The 10,218-nt window shown below is 56.3% G+C and overlaps 1 protein-coding gene across 1 annotated transcript; it reads right to left on the bottom strand.

The window, feature by feature from the left end:
- Positions 1 to 1,454: 1,454 nt before the first annotated feature.
- LOC106731674 (E3 ubiquitin-protein ligase TRIM58-like) lies at positions 1,455 to 10,186 on the bottom strand. Its single transcript, XM_075913793.2, has 7 exons — positions 10,146 to 10,186; positions 6,748 to 7,000; positions 5,545 to 5,640; positions 5,064 to 5,294; positions 4,635 to 4,657; positions 4,440 to 4,546; positions 1,455 to 3,298 (listed from the first exon to the last, which is right to left on the bottom strand). Exons 1-7 carry the CDS (start codon positions 10,184 to 10,186, stop codon positions 2,757 to 2,759), a joined length of 1,293 nt encoding a protein of 430 aa, XP_075769908.2. The 3' UTR covers positions 1,455 to 2,756.
- Positions 10,187 to 10,218: the final 32 nt, after the last annotated feature.

Raw genomic sequence — 10,218 nt, 5'->3', positions numbered from 1 at the left:
ACGGCCCACCTGTGGAACTCCTCGCCGCAGGATGCGGTGAAGATCCAAATGGGTTCGCCCTCTGGGAAAAGGGCCGGGTGGAAACAACGGGTCCAAGAGGAAGAGCGATGAAAAAGAGGTGGACTTTTCAGCTTGGAAAAGAGGAGACAAAGTGGGGGACAGGAGAGAGGTCTCTAACATCCTGACTGGGGTGGAGAAAGTGACGAAGGAAAAGGGATTGACTTGTTCCCATCATACGCGCTAGGGGTCACCCACTGAAGTGAACAGGCAGTAGGTGTAAAACAAACCAAAGGAAGGTTTTTGCTTCAGGCAGCACCCTGTCAACCTGTGGAACTCCTCGCCGGAGGATGTGGTGAAGACCAGGGTTCAAAAAAGAGCTTTTAAATCTTATTCAAATACATAGGATCTGGCTGGCCCATGCAAGGTTGTGCTGACATGTATGTGGCCCGCCTGTGTAATAAAATCGGGCGCCCCCAGGGTTAAAGAAATTATGATTCAGAAAATATGACCGGGGTTACTGATGGGGGCGGGGGGAAGGGAGCTTGGAAGTCTCGCATCAGCCCTTAACAGGCCGTTAATTCTTCTTTTCTCCCCCCGCTTGCCCGCCAGCTCTCCAGAGTTTGCTTGTCTGATGCGCACAGCATTAACAATGGATGTGTTTTATTGTGGGATGATTTCACAGATTGCAACACAACGCCACAATTTAACTACACTCTTAACGGCTGTGCTTCCCCCTTGCCCACCCAACATTTTAAATATTTCTACCCTCCACACACGCCCAAAGTAATGCTCAGCTAGCAGGTGATTTCCTTTGGAGGTCTGTTACCATCCCCCATCGCAACAGTCCCCATTCTGTCGTTGCTCCGGCGGATCGGGCAGCGAGAGGGTTGCTAGATGCTTTCGCAAAAAATCCTGAACATGGCGGGGGGGAAAAAATGGATGAGGGGAAACCCCCCCCCCCAAAAAAAAGTTGCTGTGCCTTTAAAAAGAAAAAAAAGTCACCGTGCCTTTAAAAAGAAAAAAAAGTCACCGTGCCTTTAAAAAGAAAAAAAAGGCACTGTGCCTTTAAAAAGAAAAAAAGTCACCGTGCCTTTAAAAAGAAAAAAAAGGCACTGTGCCTTTAAAAAGAAAAAAAAAGTCACCGTGCCTTTAAAAAGAAAAAAAAGGCACTGTGCCTTTAAAAAGAAAAAAAGGCACTGTGCCTTTAAAAAGAAAAAAAGTCACCGTGCCTTTAAAAAGAAAAAAAAGGCACTGTGCCTTTAAAAAGAAAAAAAAAGTCACCGTGCCTTTAAAAAGAAAAAAAAGGCACTGTGCCTTTAAAAAGAAAAAAAGTCACCGTGCCTTTAAAAAGAAAAAAAGGCACTGTGCCTTTAAAAAGAAAAAAAAGGCACTGTGCCTTTAAAAAGAAAAAAAGTCACCTTGCCTTTAAAAAGAAAAAAAAAGTCCCTGTGCCTTTAAATTCTCCCTGCTCCTCCTGCCCTTGCCATACATCAGGCAGGGGAAGAATGTTCCTGACAGTCTTCCATCCGAGAAAATTAGAAAATACCGGATATTTTACATGTCCGGTATTTTCCGTTTTTTTTCCCCAGACAGAAGACGCAATTACTGGACTGTGAAGACGAAAACTGGACACCGGGCAACCCTAAGCAGCAAAGGAGCCCGCTTTGATTCCGGAACCGCGCATTTCGAGGGGTGAAAGATGGCCGTGCGTTTCAGTGACGCGTCGTCAGTTTCAACGCGGACCCGCTTTTGCGTCTAGCAAGCAATTCTTCCCCCCAAAGCGCAGCTGAGCGGTCGCTATTAACGTCTCATTTAATTTTAGCAGCCAAATTCCTACCTTCCCTATGAAATGAATTTTCACCATTCCCCTAAGAAGTCTTCCTAAAGTCTCGTGCGGTACATTCAAGCGCCGCTACCTACATGCACAAAATTAAACATGCGACAAAGAGTTTGCAGGATCAAGGGCCTAAAATGTCCAGACCTTTGATTTTTGAGTGTCCCCAAAACAGGACAGCTCCTTTATAGCCTCCCTGGTTGGCCCTTAAAAAACACAACAACAAGAGGCCAGCTTTCGAAATTGCAATGAAAAATGCCGATATTTGATGTTTTCGTCTTAAAAGGGGGCGCATTTTTTGAAGTCTGCGCGGCTCCTGATTTTCAGCCCATTCTCAGCTAGTGAAATGGCTTCACACGTCCACACTGTGGTGAAAAACGTGAGCTCACACACGGGATTTCAACACAGAGGGGGAAAAACACGCACCAGCTTTTCTTGTGTTTTGAATGAGTCCCTTCTTCATGGTTTCCATGGGTTCCCAAACTGGAGGGGGTGTGAAGAAATTCCAGGGGGGCGCGAGGCAACCCAGCCACACCCTCCCCATCAATCCCACCCCAACTGTGTGAACATACCAAGGGTTTCTCAATAACCAAAAAGGGGGCGTGAAGCCGAAAAGTTTGGAAACCACTGAGTTAGCCAAATGTGTTGTCATTTCCCGACATATTTTTTAGGGGGCGGGGCATTCTCCCAGAAATCCCTTCAGCAATCAACACATCCCCCATTCAGTACCTCCCACCCCTGTGGCACCACATGGCACCACATCTACTCTTGCCTTTGGCACGCGGCACTACGTTAACCTGTGGAACTCCTCGCCGGGGGATGTTATGATGAGCAAGACTCGAGCAGCTTTCCGCAAAAAGAGGATGGAGGTGAGGTCCATCAACTGCGGATTCCTTGTGTGTGCCTGTCACCCCCCTCGGCTCTAGCCCTGAGACTTTGTGCAGATTGTCAGCGGGGTGGCGTTTCCCCCTCCCTGCTGGAGGCCAGGGCTGAAAAAAGGCCGTAGGGCCCCGTAGAAGGCCGTGCCGTAGGAGTACAGATGGGTCCGGTCCGTCACGTTGTAAAACGAGATCTCGCCCGCCTTATAGTCTAGGAAAACCCCCACCCGGCTGGGCCGCACGCCCACCTCGAGGAGGGTGGGGCGGGAGATCACGGCCTTGTATTGGTCTCCATTCCTCAACCAAACTCTCCAAAATCCATTGCTAGGGGACATCACGACCTGCCCCTTGCGGGCCACCGATTCCCTGCACACCCCCACGTCCCACTCCTGTTTGTCTCCCACCTCCACCTCCCAGTAGCATTTCCCCGACGTGATCGTCCGGGAACCCAGCACCAGGAGATAGGGGTCAAAGCGTGCAGGAGTCTCGGGCAGCTCCTGCCGTGTGGCGCCGTGGGTCACGCTCATCTTGTCCTCGGACAGGATGAGGTTGGGGTGAGCCGTGTCCGGGTCCAGAGTCACGTCCACTGGGGGAAAAAGAGAGAGAAAACGTCACAGGGCGGGCAGAAACCTCGCGAGTCATCAAGGCCAGTCCCCTGTGGGTGTGTCCCCGGGTGGTGCTTATCTGCACTGGCCTGTGTGCCCATAAAATTGTTCCACACATGGATTGGAAAAAATCCACACATACCTGGGAAAACTTAGAGGGGACAGGACACTGACAGCTGATTAACACTCTGCCCCAGCGAGGTGGGCATGTCCCCGGGTGGTGCACATCCGCACTGGCCCACATGCCCGCAAAATTATTCCGCACATGGACAGGAAAAAGCTTGAAAAGCTTAGAGGGGACAGGCCACTGATGGCGCCCAGTGCCCATTCACTAAACCCCCCGCAGTGTGAACATATCAAGACTGGCGCTTTTTAGTCCTCAACGTGCTGTACAACGGACAACTGGGGTGTTCAGAAGAGGAAGCTAAAAACATTGGAAATGGAGGTGAGGAGGGGTTTAAACACTGGCCGGCAGCTTGGCCTTGTGGGAACGACAAATGAACAGGCGCTGGATGCGCCCGTGCAAAATGCTTGCGGTGAAATCGGCAATGCTGCCTCACTCCCCAACATTAGGTTTCAGAGTCAACACTCCGTTGCGATGAATCCGAGCCTTTCTCCATGCCAATCAACAAGGGCTGGCTGCAGAGTCAGCTGAGCCTCGGGCCAGGTGTCTACAATTTTCTTGCTCCCCGTGCAAGCCGTTTTGCAAAAACGGAAACGTGAACGCTGCGGGAAACTCCACAGTACAGGTTGAACCTCTCTAATCCAGAACTCTCTGATCCGGCAAGCCCCATGGTCCGGCATAATTGGATTCGCCGGATCGCCACTTTTCATGGGTGTGGCCACGTTTCCCGGGATCCTGTAACGTTTATTTACGGCCACCACCCCCGGCTCTGTGTTCTGTGCAATTATTTAGCTTCAATGTACCCGTCCAGGTGTTCACAGAGCCCAGGAAGCAGCGGACGTTTTGGTAGCGCTGCCGGACAATACCGACCTCCGTGGTCCAGGGAATTCTCTCGTTCGGAACCGGTCAGGTTCTCTCGTTCGGAACCGGTCTAGGGCGCCGCATTAGAGAGGTTCAACCTCTGCAAGGCTCCGACTAGAGGAACGGTCTTCGCTTACCTTTGAATTGCCTTAGAAGGTCGATAATATCGATCTTAGGGATGTTGTAGACGTTCTTCAGGTCCGTGCACACGGCTTCCGGCTCCTGCACTTGCATGCTCTCGCTCCTAAGAAGAACAGAGTCCTCGTTACCGCTCCCGGGAAGGGGCCAACCCGGATGCGAAATTTCTAACAGGAGGCGCTGCAGAAAGGTACCTGCTCAAGATGTCTCTCACGCCCTGAAAGGAGAAAATGGAACGAGGAATTTACGTCCTGCGGGGATAGTATGAAACGAGGATTCGTTGGTGGGGTTTGTACGCTATTTGCGTCATAAAATAGAGCCTTCCCTGAACTGTAAACCTCAATGGTAACGTTGCGTTCGGGGGGTCTTCGGGTGAGGCCTGGCTAAAACGGCTCCCAAATAACCTTAACTCTGCCCTTTTCGGGACCTGACCCCCCCCCCCAGCGTCCGTTCCGACGCTGACAATGTGTTATTTCTAGGTAAGTGGTTACAGGGGGAGGGCGGCTTCCCTGTGTGTACGGAAGAGGGCCCCTCGCCCTCCCGTCAGCTCGCCTCATGAATATTAATGAGCCAGCCCCTTCGCTGGTGAAAGTCTGGTGGGGAAGGGGGCGGCGGCAGCCCACCTGCAGCAGATTGGCGGCCGGCTGCCGGCCCTTCTCCTCCAGCTCCTGGATCAGCTGCATCCCAGCGGCGCCCTGCTCCGAGAGCCGCCGCAGATTCCCGTGCAACTTCGTCAGGGTCTCCTTCTCCTCCTGCCTCAGTTTCCGCTGCAGCCGCTCCTCCTCCGCGTCCAGGAAGTCGTGCAGCTTCTCGAATTCGGCCTCCAGGCGCGTGCGCTGGTAGTGCGTCTTCGCCTACGGGGAAGGAGGGAGAGAACCCCGGGAAAACGATCATAGACCCACATCCGCCGGTGGGGGGGGGGCAGGGGGAAAGGTCATGAGGGTGGCGGAAGGGGAGGGAGGGGGCAGGAACAGGAAGGGTCAGGGCACAGGCAAGGAGGGGGAGTCACAGGGCTGGGGAGCTGGAGAGAGGCTGGGGGGGCCGGATCCAGGCAAACAGGGGGCGGCCGGTCCCCCACCCCCAGTTCACAGCTCAGGGCCTTGCCTTCCACTCTGCCGTCTTCTTCCCCTCCAGGTATTTCAGCTCCCATGCCTTGTCCACTTGCTTTTCCAGGTGCTCCATGGCCGCCCCCAGCTCCCGCTGGCAAGACAAGCACAGAGTGTGAGCCCCCTGGGAATCCCCCTCCCTCGGGCCTGGCCCAGTGGGAAACCTTGCGCACCACCCCACCTTGGCGCAGACCGTAAAATTTATTCCGCACATGGACGGGAATGATGGGGCGAGGGTGCACGTCCTCCAGCAAAGCACCGTGGATGCCCTTCCCGTGAGCCTTTGCACGGAGGGCTCGGTGCATGTTTCCTGGGGGTCGGACTCAGCCTCCCCTCTCACTTTCCCATCCAGGCGCGGAATAAATTTTATGGTGTGCGCCATGGCACGTGCAGATGTGCACCACCACTAGACACACCCGCTGCCAGCGCTCTGCTCATCTGATGAATCTCTCCTGGAGGGCCACCCCTGCTTTGGGTGACTGCCCGGTGGCCCCCGGGGTAGGTGGGGTGGGGAAGGAATTGAACCCACAACCCAAGGCTGCAATGCCTTGGTCTCATTTTGGCAGAGGGGTTTAGTGAGTGGGCACTGGGCGCCATCAGTGGCCTGTCCCCTCTAAGCTTTTCAAGCTTTTTCCTGTCCATGTGCGGAATAATTTTGTGGGCACGTGGGCCAGTGCGGATGTGCACCACCCGGGGACATGCCCACCTCGCTGGGGCAGAGTGCTAATCAGCTGTCAGTGTCCTCTTCCCTCTAAGTTTTCCCAGCTATGTGCGGATCTTTTCCAATCCATGTGTGGAACAATTTTATGGGCACACAGGCCGGTGCAGATGAGCACCACCCGGGGACACACCCACCTCGGTGGGGGCAGGGTGCCTATTAGCTGTCACTGGCCTGTTCCTTCTACGCTTTCTCGGACAGGTGAAGAGTTTTCCAATCCATGTGCGGAATAATTTTATGGGCACCCAGACTGGTGCGGATGTGCACCACCCGGAGACGCGCCTACCTCGCTGGGGGCAGTGGAATCTCGCATGAGCGCCCAGATGACAGGGCACGCTGAGGATGGCGGGCGGGTAGGAGCGAAGTGTGCGGTGGAATATTTCTTGGGCGCAGCTGTGTCCTGGCTCCTGGGCACCCTTGCTGGGCCGTGCTCCTGCCCCGGGGCAGCAGTGTGGGTCAGGTCTCCCCCAAAGAGAGCCCTACCTTGAACTCCTGGGCTGCCTCTTCCGTGGGAACCACAGCGTGGGCGCGGTGAGCCTCCGTGTCCCGGCAGCTCCGGCAGAGTAGGGTGCAGTCCTCGGTGCAAAACCGGTCCAGGACCTCCCGGTGCTCCCCGCACTCCGGCTCCCTCTCCGGCTCGTCGCCCGCTTGCGGGTGGATTTTTTCTTCCCCATCTGCCCCGTCGTCCGGCTGCCCCTTGGGTTTCTCCTCTCCCGGCCCGGGAACCGGCCCGGCCCTTCAGCCCAGGGAGCAGAAAGACAAGCTGGGAGGGAGTGGGGAGCTTTGGGGGTTCGGGGGGCTGCCTGCAGAGGGGCGCTCAGTGCCTGGATGTTACTGGTTCGATGTGAGATTTGGGGGTTCGGGGGGGCTGCCTGCAGAGGGGCGCTCAGTGCCTGGATGTTACTGGTTCAATGTGAGATTTGGGGGTTCGGGGGGGCTGCATGCAGAGGGGCGCTCAGTGCCTGGATGTTACTGGTTCAATGTGAGATTTGGGGGTTCGGGGGGGCTGCATGCAGAGGGGCGCTCAGTGCCTGGATGTTACTGGTTCAGTGTGACGGGGAGGGAATTTTAGGGGTTCGGGGGGCTGCATGCAGAGGGGCGCTCAGTGCCTGGATGTTACTGGTTCAATGTGAGATTTGGGGGTTCGGGGGGCTGCATGCAGAGGGGCGCTCAGTGCCTGGATGTTACTGGTTCAATGTGAGATTTGGGGGTTCGGGGGGCTGCATGCAGAGGGGCGCTCAGTGCCTGGATGTTACTGGTTCGATGTGAGATTTGGGGGTTCGGGGGGCTGCATGCAGAGGGGTGCTCAGTGCCTGGATGTTACTGGTTCGATGTGAGATTTGGGGGTTCGGGGGGCTGCATGCAGAGGGGCGCTCAGTGCCTGGATGTTACTGGTTCGATGTGAGATTTGGGGGTTCGGGGGGCTGCATGCAGAGGGGCGCTCAGTGCCTGGATGTTACTGGTTCAATGTGAGATTTGGGGGTTCGGGGGGCTGCATGCAGAGGGGCGCTCAGTGCCTGGATGTTACTGGTTCGATGTGAGATTTGGGGGTTCGGGGGCTGCATGCAGAGGGGCGCTCAGTGCCTGGATGTTACTGGTTCGATGTGAGATTTGGGGGTTCGGGGGGGCTGCCTGCAGAGGGGCGCTCAGTGCCTGGATGTTACTGGTTCAATGTGAGATTTGGGGGTTCGGGGGGGCTGCATGCAGAGGGGCGCTCAGTGCCTGGATGTTACTGGTTCAATGTGAGATTTGGGGGTTCGGGGGGGCTGCCTGCAGAGGGGCGCTCAGTGCCTGGATGTTACTGGTTCAATGTGAGATTTGGGGGTTCGGGGGGGCTGCATGCAGAGGGGCGCTCAGTGCCTGGATGTTACTGGTTCAGTGTGACGGGGAGGGAATTTTAGGGGTTCGGGGGGCTGCATGCAGAGGGGCGCTCAGTGCCTGGATGTTACTGGTTCAATGTGAGATTTGGGGGTTCAGGGGGCTGCATGCAGAGGGGCGCTCAGTGCCTGGATGTTACTGGTTCGATGTGAGATTTGGGGGTTCGGGGGGCTGCATGCAGAGGGGCGCTCAGTGCCTGGATGTTACTGGTTCGATGTGAGATTTGGGGGTTCGGGGGCTGCATGCAGAGGGGCGCTCAGTGCCTGGATGTTACTGGTTCGATGTGAGATTTGGGGGTTCGGGGGGCCGCATGCAGAGGGGCGCTCAGTGCCTGGATGTTACTGGTTCGATGTGAGATTTGAGGGTTCAGGGGGCCGCATGCAGAGGGGCGCTCAGTGCCTGGATGTTACTGGTTCAATGTGAGATTTGGGGGTTCAGGGGGCTGCATGCAGAGGGGCGCTCAGTGCCTGGATGTTACTGGTTCAATGTGAGATTTGGGGGTTCGGGGGGCTGCATGCAGAGGGGCGCTCAGTGCCTGGATGTTACTGGTTCGATGTGAGATTTGGGGGTTCGGGGGGCTGCATGCAGAGGGGCGCTCAGTGCCTGGATGTTACAGGTTCGATGTGAGATTTGGGGGTTCGGGGGCTGCCTGCAGAGGGGCGCTCAGTGCCTGGATGTTACTGGTTCGATGTGAGATTTGGGGGTTCGGGGGGCTGCATGCAGAGGGGCGCTCAGTGCCTGGATGTTACTGGTTCGATGTGAGATTTGGGGGTTCGGGGGCTGCATGCAGAGGGGCGCTCAGTGCCTGGATGTTACTGGTTCAATGTGAGATTTGGGGGTTCGGGGGGCTGCATGCAGAGGGGCGCTCAGTGCCTGGATGTTACTGGTTCGATGTGAGATTTGGGGGTTCGGGGGCTGCATGCAGAGGGGCGCTCAGTGCCTGGATGTTACTGGTACAATGTGAGATTTGGGGGTTCGGGGGGCTGCATGCAGAGGGGTGCTCAGTGCCTGGATGTTACTGGTTCGATGTGAGATTTGGGGGTTCGGGGGCTGCATGCAGAGGGGCGCTCAGTGCCTGGATGTTACTGGTACAATGTGAGATTTGGGGGTTCGGGGGGCTGCATGCAGAGGGGTGCTCAGTGCCTGGATGTTACTGGTTCGATGTGAGATTTGGGGGTTCGGGGGGCTGCATGCAGAGGGGTGCTCAGTGCCTGGATGTTACTGGTTCGATGTGAGATTTGGGGGTTCGGGGGGCTGCCTGCAGAGGGGCGCTCAGTGCCTGGATGTTACTGGTTCAATGTGAGATTTGGGGGTTCGGGGGGCTGCATGCAGAGGGGCGCTCAGTGCCTGGATGTTACTGGTTCAATGTGAGATTTGGGGGTTCGGGGGGCTGCATGCAGAGGGGTGCTCAGTGCCTGGATGTTACTGGTTCAATGTGAGATTTGGGGGTTCGGGGGGCTGCATGCAGAGGGGTGCTCAGTGCCTGGGTGTTACTGGTTCAATGTGAGATTTGGGGGTTCGGGGGGCTGCATGCAGAGGGGTGCTCAGTGCCTGGATGTTACTGGTTCAATGTGAGATTTGGGGGTTCGGGGGGCTGCATGCAGAGGGGTGCTCAGTGCCTGGATGTTACTGGTTCGATGTGAGATTTGGGGGTTCGGGGGGCTGCATGCAGAGGGGCGCTCAGTGCCTGGATGTTACTGGTTCAATGTGAGATTTGGGGGTTCGGGGGGCTGCATGCAGAGGGGCGCTCAGTGCCTGGATGTTACTGGTTCAGTGTGATGGGGAGGGAATTTTAGGGGTTCGGGGGGGCTGCATGCAGAGGGGCGCTCAGTGCCTGGATGGTACTGGTTCAATGTGACGGGGAGGGGGCGAAACCAGCCATGCTCCTGAACAAACACAGGGTGTGGGGCAGGGCTGCCCGCCCCCCAGCCCGCCCTTAAGGGTGCTTGGGGGGGCTGGCAGGCTGGAGCCGTCCTGGATGGGGCCGTGCCAAGTTCACCAACCTAGTGAGTCGGCCTCTTTTCTTGATGGGAACCAGTCCCATTCCAAGGACCGCCCGTTGTCCTGGCCCCGCCC

The sequence above is a fragment of the Pelodiscus sinensis genome, chromosome 19, assembly GCF_052426305.1.
Source record: "Pelodiscus sinensis isolate ZL-2025 chromosome 19, ASM5242630v1, whole genome shotgun sequence".
Taxonomy (NCBI): Eukaryota; Metazoa; Chordata; order Testudines; family Trionychidae; genus Pelodiscus; species Pelodiscus sinensis.
This window is presented reverse-complemented; position numbering and strand designations above follow the sequence as displayed.